We start from the raw sequence: 19,771 nt of genomic DNA, 5'->3' as shown, positions 1-19,771 counted from the left end.
AGAAGGCCACACAGATCGTCACATTCTTCAATTCATCGCATTATTGGGGCGGTCAGCTGGCTGAAGAGGCGGCAAGGCGAGGAATCACCCGGAAGCTCCGTCGTCACTGTGACACTCGGTGGTACTCCCTCATCCTGCATGGTGTGAGTGTCGAACAGTACCTGTAATGTGATCCATACTCTCGCGGTGACAGTAATACTCATCCCATCGACAGTGCAGTGCTCGTAGACCTCTGCATGCGGCCAGGTGCGATTCGCGCTGTTGGTGGCCTCTCGACTATCCCCCCGACCATTCGCACAATCGTTCTCGACCATATCAACTTCTGGCCACATCTCTCCCAGCTCATACGCACCGCCAAGCCTCTCGTTGATGCTATCGGGAATGTCGAGTCACGAGACTCTGGGCTAGCTGACTGCATGCTCGAACTCATCCGCTGCGCGCAGGTTATGACTAGGCTCGACCTCAATGATGATGATGACGAGGGTTTCTGGGGCCACGCGAAGATCGTGTTCAATCGTCGCTTCCACGAGATGGACACAAACTACCACGGCCTCGCCCTCTACCTCCATCCGATGTGCCGACGGCTTGCGATCTCCCAGGCCGCCAATGGGAGAACATTCGACCAGATGGAGCTCACTGCGGTAACTATTGCGAAGAAGTGGAAGTGGAACAAGGCCAAAGCGAAAGCTCTCCAGGCCGACCTCGCAGCATATCACCGGGGGGAGAAGCCGTTTGATGGCGGAGAGCGTGACGCATTGACATGGTGGAGGAACTCACGCATCGACGGACAGAAACACCCTCTCAAGGTCCTCGCAATCACCCTCCACACTATCGTCCCACATGCTGCCGAGATCGAAAAAGTCTTCTCGGGGCTTGGTTGCACTCAGTCTGCTCGGCGCTGTCGACTAAATGTCGAGACTTTCGAGAAACTTGGCAAGATCCGGACAAACCTTCACATGCACCTCCAAGCACGCAACATCGAAGACGGCAAGCCGGTGCATCGCAAGCATGCCCATATGCATACGCGCACTGAAATCGGATCAAACATTCAGCTCACCGAGGAGCTCGAGCGCACCTTCAGCTGGGTGCCACCATTGGCGGCTACCAGCGCCGAGGAGGATCCCTTGCAGCTACCCGAGGAGATACCCATGGAGGAGCTCGACCGTGCATTCAAGGAGTTCGAGGACGAGCTCGAGCGTACAGCCGCAGATGCGCGCGACAATCTCCCGGCCGGCACAGCAGTTCTTGATGGTAGTGTATACAGCTTTGATGAGTTGGATCGGGTCGACAAGGGTGTGGTCCCCAAGCCTCTGGAGGACGACTTGAACGTTGTCGGAGATGGCGATGACGACGAATGGGATGTGGCAGAGATGATATCTGGGCTAGGAGTGTAGCTACATGAACACGTACACGCTCTCGCTTCCCTCGCCCGCCAAATGGGCGTCTAGATTCTGCCGTGTTTCGCCATGTTTGGCAAGTGCCATTGTGCCGTTTCTGCCGGCAGTATCGTCCGAAATCTATTCTGCCCCGTACACTAACTCTGGGGCAGCAAAGATCTTCTACGAGCGCCCTAGGGGTGCGGCTGTTGCTTAGTCCTATTTGTGTTGTGATCAGACTGAGGCGGGCCGCCGCAAGTATCGCCTCCGCTGAGCGCTCGTCGACGTCTCACTGCCACGCCTTGCATTTGCGGAAAGACGCAAATATCTCCTAAGTACACGGGCCTGGTTGTCCTCCTCTCTCTTTGTTTTTTCTTTCTCCCATTCTGCATCGTCGCCGTCATGCCCCTCATCACGGCCCCTTCAGTCCCTCTTGCACAGCTTCCCCCTGAGTATGCACTAGAGGACGACCGTCGCCGCTCTGAAACCTCCAGTTCCACCGCTTTCACGACCGGCATCAACAGACGGGATAACTACACTGCATCGTATGTGGGGTTTGTTCGGTGCCAGAAATCAGTCACATAATTCCTGGCTGCGAAGACGAGACTGTGAGTCGCAGAGGGCCCCAACCGTTCTCAGTTCTAATGCTGCTCTCAATAGTGGCAAGGCCTCCGGCAACGGCTGTGGCTTCCCGCCACTGCCAGAGCATCAGCGAAGCACGACCCGAGGAATGGTTTCGTGATATGCCCAAACCACCACCACCAATTCAACTTCTACATGTTCTTTATCCGCTTCATACCCCACAGCGACATCACAGTGCGTTCGACCTCCTGATTGTAGTCGTATACCTCCCAAGCATTTCGAACCAGCGTGCTCGCTACGTGCTCATAAACCTCGGACAATTACAGGATCTTGACGAATTCCACGGCAAAGCTGTCGCCCTCGACCCTCAAGACGCCCTCGCCCCCTTCCCCTCGCTTTTTCTAATCCATGAAATGCGTGTTCGAGGGTTCAACCCGCTCAACACCACTATCCCGGACGTCCCGGAAGACATCGAATGGCAGCCCTGGATTCCCCGCGAAAATGTCTTGCGGACCGACGGCGGACAAGGTCACTTTGACCGCGACGGAGTGCTGGTGCGCGCGGACGACGGTCGCACGCGCGGGGCGTCCGGGCCGAGACATCCTCTCCCCAGTGTCGACAACTCGGTCGCCCAGATTCTGCGCGCGCAGCGCTTGATGCCGACGTGGCGCGCGTTCGTGATGGAGAACACGGCGCGGGATGGGACGGCGGAGGAAAACACCCAGAAGTTCATCGCTGCTGTCGGTGTCGAAGACTCACCGGTTGGGCAGGAGCAGGATGAACTGGATGGGCAGGATGATCGGGCGTGACGAACGGGTTTGTCGAGCAACCGGCATGTTCTCATGGACTTCGCGAACGGTTGTACGATCATGAGTCGTTGTTTTGTCCGCGTGTGCGCTGCCTATGTCTGTATCTTTCGGATACCGCAGCGTGAGTCTGTAAGCCAGCTCGCCTTCGGGGTGTCGACGAGGTTGCTCGATGCCCTGAATAAAAATTCGGTGCCGAAGATATCCCCGAGTTCCGCTACGCCGAAATAGCCTGTGGACGGAGTACTGTCACTGCTCAATCCACGTTCACGCTGCTCAAGACGCCCTCGCGAAGCTGGCGCAGTCCTTCCTCGTCGTTCCACCTTCCAACATGGCAAGCGACTCGCGCACCCCGTGACTGCGATCGGCGAAGGGGGATCCGGCACCTTTGTGAGCAGCCAAATAGTCTGTCCCACAGCGTCAGCGCGACCGTCAAGTGCGATGATATAGACCTCCCACATCTACATGACATCTAGCTAAGGACGCGCGCATCCGACGCCGGCTGTACCGGGACTAGCGCAGTCTCTCTATCGTTATCTCCGTATGCCGTATTAAAATCGCTGTAAGTATCCAGGGTATGGTCATCCTATCGCGCGCACGCAAAGCAGCAGCGACGTCGTAGCCCTCTATCGCAATCACCCGCTCACCACAGCGCACCCGGCCAGCTCTCGCACCTCCACTCCGCCGACTCCCCTCCGCGTATCTCCATCCTCGGCAGCTCCGCCACGCGCTCGTGCCGCACCGACACGAAGTGCTCGCGGAGGCGCGCGAGGTCCACGTCCGCCACTTGCACGAGCGGCGTCGTCTGCAGCACCAGGCGCTCGAGGTACCGGTACGCGCCCGACGCGAGGTCGCGGAACATCGGGCCGAAGTCGAGCGCGGTGACGGCGGGCGACGGCGGGTGGGCGTCGCGCGGGTGGCCGTGCGCGATGCGGACGGTCTTGAGGCGCGGGCAGGCGAACGTGCGGTCGTCCGCGCGGGGGAGGACGTGCAGGGACGGGGTCTCGAAGGGGAGGAGGGAGCGGTCGACGACGAGGACGACCTCCTCGACGCTCGGGGGAACAGCGTGTGCGTGGAGGCGTACGGGGGCATGCCCGAGCGGGACCAGGGGTAGGAGGACTGTGTGTTCTCGAACCACACCTCGCGGATGGTGTTGAACCCGGGGGAGATAGCGGGGTCGATGCAGTGGGAGTGCCACATCCAGGACGGGAGTCCACGGAGGTAGAGGGAACCGCCGTACGTCGCGAGGCGGCGCGTAAGAGCGGGGCCGGCGGTGGTGAGCGAGAGGGAGTGCTCGTACTGACAAAAGCGGCCCTCGCGGTCGGGGTGGAGGGCGAAGGAGAGGCGGGTGACATCGGGAGCGTCGGCGGGGAATAGGAAGGAACTGGTAAAAGAGGTATCGTTCCCGCTGAAGCCAATGACGTGGAACGAAGGACCATCGGCATGGCTGAGGAGGGTGACATAGAACTGAACGGTTACGGCGTCGAAGCCATGGAGGGTGACTTGCTGTATGGCGGGAACCGCTATTCCGGCAGTGCTCGGCAACTCCGCTGGTTGCTGTACACCCAGCGGGCCGCCCAGTGCGAGGTGACGAAGAGAAGGGCATTGGGTGATAAACTCGACAACGCCAGCGTGAAGATCATCGCGGGTGATGTCGTAGAGAGCGAGATGGGTCAACCACTCAAAGTTGCCGACGATTTGAAAGGGTGCGACGAGGAGGGAGAGGCGGCGTAGCTCAGGGAAATGCGCAGGCGAGAGACACAGATTCTTGCGAGTCTTCCTCCAACGCGGACTCGACACAAATCCGAGCGACAACGAGCGAAGGGCGGGGTGGGGGTAGGAGAGGAGTGTGTTGACATCTTGCAAGTGCGGATCATGAATCTCAGCCAGATGGAGCTCTTGAAGCGGCGACGTGATTGCGCTTAGTGTGCCCGGGGTATGGTTTGAGAACAACGAACGGATTCGGAGGGGTAGGCCGTTGGCGTTGCGATCAAGGAGTCTTGTGATTGCGAGCTTATCGCCGTTCACGTCTCGCCACAACAGTCGATGACTGAGAATCATCGCGCGTAGCTGATGGCACGTGTGGCTGAGAGGTAAGACGGAGGAGGAGTCGCGTATGGACGACTTCAAGAGAAGTGGGTAGGTGCTCGGCTTCATGGGTATAGAAAACTCGACGATTTGATGAAGGACCTCCACGGGAAGTCTGAAGAGCGGCTGTGATGCGTTATGATTCCGACGGAGGGTGCACGAGATCTGTATGATGCTGGCATGGATGGCCCACATCTGGACGGGGTGTCAGGCGAATGCCATATCACGCGGACATTCGTTGGCGTACCAAGTGGGCTCTTCGAGGCCAAATACATGAGAAGAGGGTACTGCGTACTGGTTAAAAAGTACTCACGGTAAGATATGGGACTCTGTCTCCACTTGAAGGAGGAGTGTCGTGACATGCTGCTGGAGGGATTCATAGGCAGCGAGGGCGATGGGGGACATGGAGGAACAAGGAGAAGGTGTCGAGCGGCTCGGCCAGCAAGGCTCGTATCGCTGGCGTCCCGATACATCGGACCGGCCCATAAGCAGAGCCGCGGGACGTTGACGGCAGGCGACGAGATGCGAGCAAATTGGTCGATAGCCTAGGTGGCGCGTTTCGAGGAGCCTCCGAGGCGAGACAGCCGTGTTGTCGTGGCTGTCGCAAGACCGTGCCACATACAAGCCTGAGACCTAACCGGCGGACGATGGAATGCAGACAGTCGTAGATTACTAGATAGACATGATACACAAGACGTACGGACTCTGTATGTGTCCCACCCGCAGCCTCGTCGCCAGGAGGCTGAACTCCCACCCACCGACAGACAGACCGCGGACGGTGTTGCTCTGCGTCCCCGCGAGCGCCTGCATGTCCCTTGAGAGGATGAGCGGGAAGCAAGTGACTCTAAAGCGGAGACGGTGATGACATTTGAAGACCCAAAACTTCGCGCAGCTCGGGCTATATACTAGCGCTTGCTTGCGTGTGTTTGCATTGTGGCTGAGGCGCGCCTAATGCCGCCCGTGTCGCGCGGACTTGGTCCACGGTGACCGGCTCCTGCAACCTCCTCCTTCCCTCGCCTTTGCTGCGATGGCCTCTGCTGCCAACGATACGGATGACTTCACCCACCACATTGCCATAGAGCTCTCTCGAGCTCTCAACATCGTCAACCCGAACGACCTCCTCGCCAGGCGCGTTCAAGACATCGCCAAGACGAACACAATAGACAGCTTCATTTCTGGTGCGCATCCATGTATCTAGCGATTGACTACGGTCTCTGATTCTCCTCCTTGTCGCAGCTGCGAGAACTTTTGGCAAGTTCAAAGATTCCTTCCTTGCCGAGCTGCATGCAGAGATCTTGTCGCACGAGAAGCAGGAGGCCACCGGAAAGCCAGCGCAGCCGGTTCAAGGCATCGTCGTCCATGACAGCGATGTTCTCGAGCCCGAGCCGGTTAGGCAGGGTGGTCTTATGCGTAAAGAGGTGGTAAGTGGCCCCGTCCGGCAGATAAACTATATAACTCACGCACGCCTGGCCGCTAGAAACATACCTTCCGCCAACCGGTCAAGCCACTTGCACCCCCAACCCCTCGATCTTCCGTACTCGGTCTTGACCGTCTTGCCCAAGAGAAGCGCGCCGCCGCCGCTGCAGCTGCTGCTGGGAATGAAGAAGGAAGTCGGAAGAGGGCTAGACTAGACGGGGATGAGCCGGTCTTTAAAGGTACGCTCTGCGCAGGTTATCTCCCGCCACTTTCCAATACGAGCTCCTTCCACAGTTCCGTCTCTCCCGGCTTCTCGTTCGGCTCAACTACGACAACGTGGCGATGAAACACCATCCCATCCGGGAGGACTGTCGGATATTGCTCGTCAGAGGCTAGAAGAGCGACGACGGACCAGAGGTACGCCAGGAGTCCGTCTTCATTGCATTTCCATAGCCAACGAAGTGCGATAGAGGGTATCACGGCGAAGAACGAGCCTCGGAACGATGGACCTCGCGGTCTTGGTGACTTCCAGCGCCGCCTCAATCGCGACCGACCATACGACAGACGCGACCGTGACGCGACCGCGACCGACCGCAATCGGCGCGACTGGGATGCAACACCTCGCTCAGAACGTAGCCGACGCGGAGACGATGCGCCAAGTGTCCGTATTCCCAACGCATCTTGGGACGCCACTCCTCGTCGATCTGGATCTCCGGGGGCCAACGGGAGCGCGCGCAACCGGAGGTGGGACGCCCCGACACCGCGCCGTGGTGGTTCCCCTGGTTCAGACGAGGGTGACGGTGCGTTGGGTCTGGATGCTCGGGAGTGGGAAGAGGAGCAGACACGTCTGGATCGTGACTGGTACATGGGTGCGGAGGAGGGTAATGTTGTCGGCGACGAAGACTACAACCCCCTGGCGCAGTACGACGATCTGGCGGCGGTCAAGGAGGAGCAGATGGCGAAGAAGCAGGTCAAGAAAATCTCGGCGCGTCAGGCTCAATACGTACGCCTAATTTCATTCGCCCACACTTGACTCTATGTTGACCTTGAGGCTCCTCAGAATGCCGACAACGATCTTTGGGAGGCGAACCGAATGGTGACTTCCGGAGTCGCTACGCGGAAGGAGATCGACCTCGACTTCGAGGACGAATCCGAGTCAACAGTCCACGTCATGGTGCACGACCTCAAGCCCCCTTTCCTCGACGGACGGACCGTCTTCACCAAGCAACTAGAACCCATCAACCCGTGCGCGATCCCACCAGCGATATGGCATCTTCTCGCGGAAGGGCAGTGCACTCGTCAAGGAGAAGCGCGAACAGGCGGAACGTGCCAAAGCAGCTGCGAAGCTGGCCGCCCTCGGGGGCACGCAGCTCGGGAACATCATGGGTGTGAAGGACGAGGAAGGCGACGCCGAAGGTAAGCACTGCGCCTTTACGCTTACGTGGCATCTCGATTGGACATTCACGCAGTCTTTGTTTCTCCTTGGCCGCCTCGGATCACACCCGCTGTCATCTTCGTATGTCGCGGTCGAATCAACAGCTGAAGGGGAAGCGAAGGCAAAGCAAGAGAAGGAGGAAGACTACAAGGGCGACTCGAAGTTTGCGTCTCACTTGAAAACCACGACCGGAGTGAGTGCTTTTGCGCGTACGAGGACACTCAAGGAGCAACGAGAGTACCTGCCCGCGTTTGCGTGCCGAGAAGAGCTGATGAAGGTCATCCGGGAGAACCAAGGTACGTCTCTTATGCCTCTCACCCCAAGGAGCCTCCACATATCCACATCTTTCCAGTGATCGTCGTCGTCGGAGAGACTGGTTCGGGGAAGACCACCCAGCTCGCTCAGTTCTTGTACGAGGACGGGTACTGTTCATATGGCATCATCGGCTGTACGCAACCTCGCCGTGTCGCGGCCATGTCCGTCGCGAAGCGTGTTAGCGAGGAGATGGAGGTATGCGTCTGTCAGTAAACTATCGACAGCAACTGACTCCCCTACTTCAGTGCAAACTTGGTTCTACCGTTGGATACGCCATCCGTTTCGAGGATTGCACAACCCCCGAGACAAAGATCAAGTGTTAGTCTATCCTCATTCGGTGTTGCTCATATCTAACTTCGATGATCATTCACAGATATGACCGACGGTGTCCTCCTTCGTGAATCGTTGAACGAGGGCGACTTGGATCGGTACAGCGTCATCATCCTGGATGAAGCGCACGAACGGTCCCTCAGTACCGACGTCCTAATGGGTTTGCTACGGAAGAGTACGTAGGAACTAGTATCTTCGCCCTATCAATGCTAATCTTGTCTCCCAGTTCTCTCACGTAGACGCGACCTCAAGCTCATCGTCACATCGGCAACGATGAATGCCGAAAAGGTAGCTTGATCGACCTTATCTCAAGGATCTTAGCTCATATGTTCATAGTTCTCCTCGTTTTACGGAAACGCTCCGACTTTCACTATTCCCGGCCGTACTTTCCCGGTCGAAACCTTCCACTCAAAGTCGCCATGCGAGGACTACGTCGACAGTGCGGTCAAGCAAGTGCTGCAGATCCATTTGTCACTTCCTCCAGGCGACATCCTGGTGTTCATGACGGGTCAAGAGGACATCGAGATCACTTGCCAGGTCGTTCAAGGTGGCGTCCTGTCTTCATCCCTGCATGGGAGCCCGTGCCTGACTTCTTTTCAGAACGACTATCGCAACTCGATGACCCCGCTCCCCTCGCCGTCCTCCCTATCTACTCTCAAATGCCGGCGGATCTGCAGGCGAAGATCTTCGAGCCGACGGCCGACGGCCGACGGAAGGTCATCGTGGCCACCAACATCGCCGAGACGTCGCTGACAGGTGCGTATGTGCCAGTACCTTGGTAGATCCAAACACTAACTGTATGCTATAGTCGACGGCATCCTGTATGTTGTCGACGCCGGCTACTCAAAGCTCAAGGTCTACAACCCGAAAGTCGGTATGGACGCCCTCCAGATCACGCCGATCAGCCAAGCGAACGCCAACCAACGCACTGGTCGTGCTGGACGTACCGGCTCCGGGTTCTGCTACCGGCTGTACACCGAGATGGCGTTCCGGAACGATATGTTCGAGAACAACATCCCGGAGATCCAGCGCACGAACCTGGCCAACACCGTCCTGCTCCTCAAGTCGCTTGGGGTCAAGAACCTGCTCGAGTTCGACTTCATGGACCCGCCACCGCAGGCGAACATGCTCAACTCGATGTACCAGCTCTGGGTGCTCGGCGCGCTCGACAACATCGGCGACCTCACCCCGAGCGGGCGGAAGATGAGCGAGTTCCCGATGGAGCCGAGCATGGCGAAGATGCTCATCCAGTCGGTGGAGTACAAGTGCTCGGCGGAGATGCTGACGATCGTGTCGATGCTCTCCGTCCCGAGCGTGTTCTACAGGCCGAAGGAGCGGATGGAGGAGGCGGACGCCGCGCGCGAGAAGTTCAACGTGCCCGAGAGCGACCACCTCACGCTCCTGAACGTGTTCAACCAGTGGAAGGCGCACGGCTGGCGCGACGAGTGGTGCCTCCGCCACTTCCTCCACCCGAAGCTGCTCCGCAAGGCGCGCGAGGTGCGCGCGCAGCTGGAGGACATCATGAAGTTCCAGAAGATGGAGCTCATCTCTGCCGGCACAGACTTCGATGTTATTAGGTGCGTGCCGCTTTCGCTCTGGTGCGCGGGCACGGGAACGATGGGCTGACGGCGTGGGGCGTGGCAGGAAAGCGATCACGGCGGGATACTTCCACCAGGCGGCGCGCGTGAAGGGTATCGGAGAGTTCGTGAACATACGCACGGGCCTGCCAACTCACCTCCACCCGACCAGCGCGCTGTATGGTTTAGGATGTGAGTCATCTCGGGCCTCGGGCGCTAGTGTTACGGCTGACCGTTCGCGCTCACAGACACGCCGACCTACGTCGTCTACCATGAACTGATCCTCACCTCGAAGGAGTACATGACCCAGGTCACCGCCGTCGATGCGTATTGGCTGGGTGCGTGATTCGGACTCTCCCCGATCGGGTGAAGGCTCACGTTCGTCCCTCCTCGCAGCTGAGCTCGGGTCCGTCTTCTACTCCGTCAAGGAGAAGAACTTCGACGAGCGCGGCAACCGCCGCCACGCGGACCGCGAGTTCTCGAAGAAGGCCGAGCTCGAGACCGAGATGGCGCGCCAGCGCGAGGAGTGAGTCTCGCCTTCACCCCTTTCCCCCTTTCCCCATGGCAATTTTGCCTCGCGCGCGATTTTAGCTGCGGCGATCAGGTGGCTGACTGGTCCGCGTGCCACAGGAGCGCGAAAAAGGCGCAGGAGGAAGCGCTCGCGGTCAAGACCGGGGGCGGGAGCTCGAAGATCATCGTCCCCGGGACTCCAAGACACTCTGGTGTCGGTGCGGGCGCGAGGGTGGGGGCGACGCCGAGGCGGAGAGGTGGGATCTGAGGCGGACACGGACGCACCTGAACGTGTATGCAATGTGCGTAGATGTATGACTCTGAGGAAGGGGTTGTGATCTTCCTTGAAGGAATGGTGTGCGTGATAGACCCCATGCGTTCCGTCCATTTCGCATGGAGCGGGGGAAATGCGATTGGAAGCAAGAGGGTGCGTGACAGTCCGACTGCACGGGTCCCCCAAGCGTGACACGACCCCCACGGTCGTCCTAGACGTTTTGCAAGATGAGCGTTGCATTGAATCCATCCTCCCTGAAAAACGACCCGTAGTTTCGCAGTATGCATGTAAGTAAGTACTTATGTGCGACATTGGCAGCAGCTGAGTTGCACAAACTCGTGCTCGGACTGATGAATGTGACGGACGTGTGACTTAATGTTACATCAGGCAGCTGTCACATGACGGACGGCTCCGACGGCATATAGCACGCTCTCTGTCTACCGCATGTCCCCCGACTCTGCCCTCCCCACGTCTCATTGTCCGCACTTGGCTCTGTGGGTTCACCCTCGCCCGTTCGCCCGAGTTTCAACGCCCCCGCGAACCGAGCCCGGAGGCCTCGAATGCCATCAAACAGCGTCCACGGCCCACAGTGACGTCGCAGAGCCGCAGATCCAACGCTTCGTGAATCTTCTGCATCCCGGGAGTAGTCGCGAGTGCATATAGTCTATCTGGGGCCCATGGTGCGTGGCCTGCCTCCGTAGATCTTCCTAGCGCTCATATTGGAGCCATGGTAGGTCCTGGTCAACGATAAGAAGTTTGCCTGGTATGTCTGCCCGTCCCCTTTTCCGGCGGAACAAGTGCCCTCATTGCCCAGGGTAGCGAGTCGTGCATCAAAGGCCACCGCTCGTCTGGCTGCCAGCATACCGAGCGGCCGCTCTTTGAGGTGAAGAAGAAGGGCCGGCCAGTGTCGCAATGCACCAACTGCCGCGAGCTGCGGAAAACGAAGCGAATGCACAATAAGTGTAATTGCGCCTCGTCCTCCACCGCCGAGCAGTCGGCGCAGGCGGCTGGCGTGCCGGACCCCGCGGCCCCCAAACCAAAAGGTGCGCCGTACGGCATCGCCCCAGCGCTCGCGCCCCGACTGACGTCGGCGGCGGATCTGTCTACAGCCAGAAGGTTCAAACCCATCGCGCCCGCTCTACCAAACGGCCTCAAGGACATCGTTGCTCCCATTACAGAGCCCGTTCCTCGGCCGGACGTCGGCGTGCACCTGTGCCGCTGCGGAGGCAAGAACGCTTCGATCTGCACCTGTGGTCACGAGCGCGGCTCCTCCGGCACGGAGAACATCCCCAGCGGCCTCGATGCCCTTGCGCAGGCGGCGATGTTCTGCTGTGGAGGTGGAGGGAGGACTCCCGCGGACATCGCCCCGGAACCCGCGCAGATCGGCGCCGACATGGACGATGCGAATCGCAAACACGCCCGCAGCTGCTGCTCGAGTGCCAACAACTCCCGGCCACCGTCCCCGAAACCCAAGCGGACGAAACGGACGGCGACGGTCTACGCGCTTTCGTACGAAGATGCAGCACTCTCTGCGGGTCCGTCCTCGCCGCACAACCACCCCGCCGTCCCCCCGCCGGTATTCGCCCCCGTGGCGTCGTACCATCCCGCCACCTCGAGCGACTCGTGCTGCTGTGGGACCCAGTGTTCGTGCCCCGGCTGCTCCGTCCACCGCGGGACGGAGCACGCATCGCCCCACCACAAGGACTGCACCGAGGGCGAGTGCACGACCTGCGTCGACCGCGACGGCGGGATCGCCCTCCCGGCGCACGCGCTCGCCTACAGCCAGGGCATCGCCTTCGCCGCCCCACCCCCGCTCTCTTCGTCGCGTTCCGCCCCCGCGTCCACCTCCGCGGCGGTCCCTGGACTCGCGTCCCCAGCCCTCCGCGCGCGACGCCCGAGCGTCTCGTTCATCGACGCGTTCTTCGCGACCGCCGCCGCGCTCCCCGCGCCGCCGCCGGGGCGTCGTGCGGGGCTCGACCCGACGGACGTGCGCGTGTACCCGCGCGGGGTGCTCGCGGGCGGCGCGGAGACGCGCTCGCTGTTCGGCCTCGTCGAGGTCCCGAAGCTGCGGTGCAACTGCCCGGGCGGGTGCGGGTGCCCCGAGGGTCGGTGCGAGTGTGGAGATGGGTGCGGGGGGTGCGCTCCTGCGCAAGAGGATGACGAGGATAGGGAAGGGGAGGCAGAGGAGGGTGGACGAGTCGGCAAGGACGTCGAGGTATGCCGGGAGGCAGGTTCAGCGACGGCAAATGGTGAGGTGAGGCGGGGCGGGTGCTGTGGATGACTGTTGGTGCGTGAGGTTCTCGGCTTATGGTCTTTCTTGGGTTGTTGTGTGTATGATAATGTTCTGTGTCTGTCTGTCATCTTGCCATATGTCGAACGATTTTGTTCTGTCAGGCAAAAGCGCACACGACCAGCGAAACGGGCCGCTTTGGCGCCAAGGAAATTTGAGTTGCCGTCAGCCGGCGTTGGGCTTGGAGTCCGCTCTTGCTTGTCTCGCGCATTCTGCCATCTCCTTTCACTCGAGACTGTACCTCCCCTTTGGTTTTATCGAAGACGAAGACATAGCTACCACTGGTTGAAGCCCCACCATCGGGTGCTTACTTTCAATCCGTAAGCTAGCTTCCCATTCTGCTGTACTGGGTCCGTTTCTCACTGTCGAACAGACATGTCTCCCCCGGCATCGCTACATTGGGACCACTCAAACAGTGCCTTTCATCTCCGGCCTCAGGCGACGTCGGAACTGCATTCAAAGTGCACGAATTCTGCTATGGTGCGCATACAAGGGCAGACGTTTCTGGCGTTTCGCGTTATATATACCATGCCCGGTTTGCGAAGGCGCGCACTTGGCTGAGTATATGCGCACCGTTTCAATCCTCTCTTCGATCTCGACGGATCGCAGGGCTGGCAAAGCGGTGCCTTTGACGCGCGCAGCGTTGTCAGCCCCGCACGACAGATCTGCGGGAAGTTCGCTGCTGTCGATATTGCCCCCGAGCATCGTCATGTCAGTGATGATATGCGTCTTCTCGTTCTCGTACGCCCTTTGCGCGCCATGTGTTGGACTTGTCTACAAGCTCACGGTGATGGTTACCTCTCCGCACATATCACAGAACGGAGCTTGATACGGCCGACTTAAGTTCCAGAGAACTATCGTCCGGGCCTCGCGCGACTGAACTTTACGTTAGTACACACCGCCCTCGCACGCTATATATACTCCCCAGGCAGTGGAACTCGAGGGATTTTCCCTTCCTCCGACCCCTCTGGCATCCCCATACACCATGGACTTGAGCGAGATCATCGCTGACTTCGATGCACTGTAGGTCGTTGTCACTCGCTTGGCGCACGCTTACAAACTCACCTGTGCAGTTATACGCAGAACAAGGCGCTTGTGAGCGTTTCCGGTACGATTGAACCCTTGTTCGGGAGAAAGGCGCGCTGTCTCAGAGCTCAATAGCGTTGGTGTTGTTTGAACACGTTATCACGCTGGGCCCAGAATTTTCATTGTTCTGGACGCTGCCGATCTCGACGTCAACGCTCCTTTTCTTCTTCAACCGCTACCTGCTGTTGGTGAACACCCTCCTCTCACTAGTGGCGTTCAATCCTTCCATTTCTTTATCGGTGAGTTCTTTGGCCTGATCTCTACAGGTCCAGTAACCTCAACTGTGTGTGTGCTCTAGGGGTGAGTTCTTTCTCGTTTTAAATCTCTCACGGACCACATGCTCACTTTTCGACTAGTTGCACTAAGACAGCACGCGCAACACATGTCCTGACCTACTTGGCTTACATTCCCTGGGCAGGTGACCGTCATGTCACGTGTTCCATGGTCATTTCTAACAACCTCATTACGTTCACAGTGTTTGCCGCCATGCGAATGCTCGTTCTGAGCGGCAGTCATTTCTTATCCCTTATCGTTCTGCTCCTCTCTCTTGTGCCCTTCGGTATCAATGTGGTGAGCCACGCGCTCTTGTGCTGTGGGAGGAGCAGACTGTTCACATTTTCGGCCGCGACACAGGCTCAATTCCGCTTCGGCATCAAAGGATTCGTCGATACAATCCTAGGTTGCCTGGAAGACGACGGAGTGCCGTCGGAGAACACCGTGATTGCGTAAGAGCCTCCCACTGCGTGCAAGAGTGCCGCGCTGAGATTATGTCCGCAGCCGTTCGTTCTAACACCGCGATCAGTCGAATACCGCTAATCGCAGTTCTTGCCCCAGTCATCGTAGCAGCCCGAGGATCACTCATGGTGGCTGACTTGCTGGTCATGGCTGCGACGTGGAGGCGGCTTATTTCACAGAGTTCGATCAAGAAGATGCTCAGGGACAAGACAGTCTCTTCCATCCTTCTCTTTGATGGCAAGTGCAGAACTGTTTTAGAGAAAACCTTGGCAGCTGATGCGCTCTTTCCCAGGCGTCCAGTACTTCCTGTGCGTCTCGCGCCAGTCTTGTATCTTCCTGGAGTACTTAACATGGTGAGATCAGGGTGCTCAGCATCTTGAACGCTTTGCAACTTGTGCTTTCCTTCACCTCCGTAAGCGTGTGCTCCCGCATGGTCCCTTGTCCTCGTAGTCACGTTCACTCATCCATCAGATCTTCTTCGATGGCGACAGCAGCGATGTCACGCTCTTTTGCCAACCGTGAGCTCTGCGTTGCGATGCGCGAACTTCGCTCTGACTCGAACGACGATCGCCTCCCGCCCTAGACTCACTGCGATCCTCGTCTCTCGCTTCCTGCTGGACCTCCAGAACTGCCAGAAGAGGCGCACGAAGCTCGGCGGGACGGCGGCTCTCGGTTCGACTTCTTCGACGAACGACACGAGTTCGACACGCGGGTCGCTGAGCTTCGCCAGGTTCGTCGGGTCCATCGGCGAATCGCTGGAGGAGTCGGAGAGCCACAGCGGAGGGCGCACGAGCCACTCGGAGGACACCGAACTCCGTTCGTTCGGCGACTCCGACGCGGAGGGCGGTCGACGAAGCGCATCGCGGATGGCATTCTGAATTCATCACAAGTAGCCTTCGACGGCCGCTTCATCCTCTTTTGGCGACGCGAATGCTCGACGGTGCAGCCCAAACACTCACTTGAGCAGCGCAGTCCGAGACGCTTGGTGCTGTGGCAAGTGCCGCTGCACGTCGGGGGCACGCGCGACGGAATCCCGTAGTCCGCGACGGCGCTCGGGATTGCTGCATGGTGTCGCGAGGGGGACCCGTGCGAAGTGCCCAGAACTTCCACCAAGACGAGACACCGCCGTGCCCACGAGCAGGCCCGTCCTCGTGAGCGCCCTCAAAGGTTCAGTAAGAGGTGTCGGAGAGCATGGCGATGCCAGTACGTGGTCAGCGGTCTCCCAGAGCATCTTGAAGTTGTCTTCGCCACCCAGACGGTCGATAGCGAGGAATGCGACGTCAGCGGTGACCAGAGGGAACAACGAGATGCTAGACAAAACGGGAGTCGCCATGTTGGGGTGGGGATGACTGATGTGTGGAGGAAGGATTGCGGACAAGATGACGAGAGGCAGATGTATATCGCAGACACGCTCGAACCGTCTGGAGCCGCGCAAACGAAGCCACAGCGAAAACGTGAGTGACTACGGTGAGAGTACATGTACATGGTCAGAGCGTTTAAATCGTACGTAGCGTCGGTCGAAGAGTCGTCAGTAAGCAGCCCCGCGCCAAACCCACGCCCCGCACTCGGTCGTCCCTCGCGCACAACCTTCACTGCAGCAGCAAGAAGCTCGCGACGAGCTTCAAGTAGTTCGGCGTGCCGAGGCCGGTGACCGGGTCCCACCCCTTCGCGGCCGAGAACCCGTCGGTGTCGCACCCGGGGTTGTCGCCCTCGGTGATGTCGTTGAACGCGCCCTCGAACTTGTACAGCTGCCCGCGCACCACCGTCAGCCTCGAACGCGCGAAGAGGACCCGCAGAGGGAGGACGTACCGCGGGGTTGACCCACCCGACGGGCTTCTTGCCCACCGCGAGCCGCGCGTCGTTGATCGCAGACAGCACGGACGCGAACGTCGGCGCGGACGCGGACGTGCCCGACACGAGCTGCAGCTGTCCGTCGATCGCGACCGAGTAGTTGAGCCCGTTCGCGGACACGTCCGGGTACGCGCGCCCGGTGGTGTTGAACGTCCCCGCGGGGTAGTCCGGGGCGTGGTAGGCGAGGTAGGAGGACACCGCGGCGTCCTGGAACGACGGGCGCGGGAAGTGGTTCGAGAACCCGCCGCCGGACGGGAAGAGCTGGAAGACGGCGACCTCGGGGTCCGTCACCTTGTTCCCGGGCTTGACCTGCGTCGCGCCGACCGAGGTCACGTACTGGCACCCGCCGGGGAACGTGGGGTTGAAGCGCGTGCCGTTGAAGAAGTTCTCCTCGTTGTTCTCGTCGAGGCAGTCGCCAAAGGGACCTGAGACGCCGGCGTCCCCGGAGGAGTACACGAACGTCATGCCGGTGAGCGACAGCTTGCCATACTCGGCGCACTGGCGCTGGGTGTACGCGAGCGAGAGCTCGGCCTCCTGGTAGCCGTAGGAGGTGGAGACGACGAAGGTCTGGGGAGCGCCGCCGCACTGCTCTGGACCGGAGTAGCCGCCGAAGGGATCCGGGTAGGCGGGGTCGACGTTGGGGTCATTGCCCCCCTCGAACGTGCAGTAGTAACCGTCGAGGGCGTTGAGGAAAGTGTTGAAGGAGCCGCCTTCGACGTTGTCGCCGACCTGGTACAGCGTGACGGGCTGTTTGCCGCCCACGAGGCCCATGACGTACTGCAAGTCGAGGCTGGACTCGGCGAAGAACTCGTTGTCGGTGAGCTCCGCGCCATCGATGCCGACGAATATCGGACGCTTGCCGACCTGCGACTTTGAGTAGTTGCCGAAGAAGACGTCAAAGTCGGAGTCGAGGTGGGACTCGGGTGAGTACTCCACTGGACGCATGGAGACTGGTGAGCGTCTCGACCCGCGCAGACTGACGATATGCACTCACCGACCCCGATGCTGTTCTTTTTCGTCGCGAGAGGGATGTAGACGAAGTCGTACAGAGCGCGCAGACACGCGAGGGTGATCACCTCGTCGCAGTGCTCCAGCTCCGTGAAGATCGACTGGATCACGGCGTCAGCGAACCGATCCCAAGCGAAACGCGCAGAACACGCTCACGTGAACCTCGCCTCCAACCTTCGGCCGCGCGCCGAAGCCCGTCGTGCCGATGTTCTTGCTCGTGTTGTAGCCGTGCCGGCGCATGCCGGCGTCAAAGTGGAGGGTGGGCGTGATGAGGTCGACGTGGCTCGCGACGTGCGCGGGGACCGAGTACGCGCCGTGGCACGCGAGGTGCGTGCGCCCGTCGCGCGCGTGCTCGTACTCGTAGTACTCCGTGCCGAGCAGCGCCTCGGCCTCCGCGACGGTGACGTTCGCGGTGAGCCACCCGCCGCTGGTGCTGAGCACGATGCGCTCGGGGGCGATCGTGCCGTCTTCCTCGAGCCAAGCGCGGACGGCGTCGACGGCCTCGGCCGAGGGGCGGAAGGTCTCTGCGACGCGGGCGGTGGTCCAGTGCTGGGCATAGTTGGGAGATTCCGGGTCGGCGACGTCGAGCAGGTAGGACTCGAGGTTGTCGAGGTTGTTTTGGACGAGGCCGACGCTGAGGGGGAGGATGTCGTCGGCGTTCGCGCGGCGGACGGGGTTCCAGCCAGCCGGGAGGGAGCGACGGGTCTCATGCACGGATCGACGTGAGGGGGGCGCGCGAGGGCGAGGGAGGCGAGGACGGCGGGGAGGAGGGCGGAGAGCAGCATCTTGACACTGGCGGGCAGAGTGGAAGATGGGGGCTGGAGGAACGATCCGCCCTCGACGCGTCCGTCTTATGGAAGGGAAGACAGGCTGGGGCGCGCGAAGATGCCGGAGCTGGGGTGAAGCGAGGAAGCTGATGTTTGGGGCAAGCACGAGGGAAGGTCGATGACGAGCGGACATGGGGCGCTGCGTCCGCCCTTCTCTCCCCCTTCTGTCCGTGCCCGCTCTCATCGCCGTAGACGGAGGGAGTCATGGCGAAGTCCGAATACCTGCGCGGAAGGCGTCGAGTATCAAAGCTAGACCGAGCCTAGCACCCTGAGTGAATATTTGAATGATCCTCGGCGTTTGGGTGCAGCGGAAGCAGTAGGACATCACGTACGCCTTATACTCTTCCATATGGTTGCATACACTCCTCCTCCTCCTTTGCCGTACAAGCCGCATAACGGGCTTTGCTGGCCGCCCCGGCCGAGTACAGCGACGGCGTTGGGTTGGCCCACCTGATGATGCATGGGCGCCCGCGCCTCGCAAGGACGGACTTCTCATAGCCAAATATCTCCACCAGTGACAGATACGCGCGACGGAAGGATATCTGGCCGCAGTTTCTGTGCGGGTATGTGAACTCGACTGCCTTCTAGCATTTGTCCTGACCGAAAGCCCATGTGACGACTGGCAGGCGTGGCCGAGAGGTGTCGTGTACTGTAATCCCCGCGGCACCCAATGTCACTTGAGTGGAGCAAAGTCTGTATACGTGCACCAGACTGTCAGGCTGCGTGGTTCAATTCATGACAAGACAGTGCTCACCAGACATTCGGTTAGTTGGGACCCTGAAGGTAGTGAAGAACGCATAGCTTCAAGAGTCGAGACATGATGGATGGAAGACCATGGGCGGCAACGACCAGAACCAGTGCAGACGCGACTTCGGATGGGGAGAAGTGGTTCTGTGGGCCCAGAATCCGGCTGAGAGAAGTTCGATGCCGCTGCCGACGGCAGTTGCAGGACGATGGGAGCGGAATGAAAGCGTTCAGGCCCAGGGGTGCGCGGCAGGTCTCGAACGGCTTGCCACGTGGCATCTGATGCAATTCACACGCCGCGCGCGGGCATCTGCGCACGGGCATCCAACTTTCCAACGCGCGATTAAGGGAGGCTTATAAAAGGAGCATATTCTCCTGGGTAAGCACCGGGACCAGTAAGTACAAGCACACCGTCCTACGTACACCTCCCCTTTGCCGCCTCCCCACCGACCATCCCCGACAAACGTTGCGCAGCGTCGCGCGCGCTCACGCAATGCCGAAGAACTCGAGGTACTGCTGCT

At 59.8% G+C, this 19,771-nt stretch overlaps 2 protein-coding genes across 2 annotated transcripts; both read left to right on the top strand.

Moving 5' to 3' along the window:
• Positions 1–236: 236 nt before the first annotated feature.
• BXZ73DRAFT_57504 (uncharacterized protein) lies at positions 237–1,394 on the top strand (the record flags this gene model as incomplete). The annotated part of the gene is made up of 1 exon (XM_048021591.1): positions 237–1,394. One exon carries the CDS (start codon positions 237–239, stop codon positions 1,392–1,394), a length of 1,158 nt encoding a protein of 385 aa, XP_047871155.1.
• Positions 1,395–1,778: 384 nt separating this feature from the next.
• BXZ73DRAFT_57507 (uncharacterized protein) lies at positions 1,779–2,767 on the top strand (the record flags this gene model as incomplete). The annotated part of the gene is made up of 3 exons (XM_048021592.1): positions 1,779–1,952; positions 2,037–2,192; positions 2,246–2,767. The coding sequence occupies 3 exons, from the start codon at positions 1,779–1,781 to the stop codon at positions 2,765–2,767; spliced, it is 852 nt and encodes a 283-aa protein (XP_047871154.1).
• Between the last annotated feature and the right edge of the window lie 17,004 nt (positions 2,768–19,771).

Source organism: Epithele typhae (genome assembly GCF_022376455.1).
Source record: "Epithele typhae strain CBS 203.58 chromosome Unknown BXZ73scaffold_158, whole genome shotgun sequence".
In the NCBI taxonomy this organism is placed as follows: Eukaryota; Fungi; Basidiomycota; class Agaricomycetes; order Polyporales; family Epitheliaceae; genus Epithele; species Epithele typhae.
Note: the sequence above shows the minus strand (reverse complement) of the source record. Positions and strands in the feature narration are given on the sequence as shown.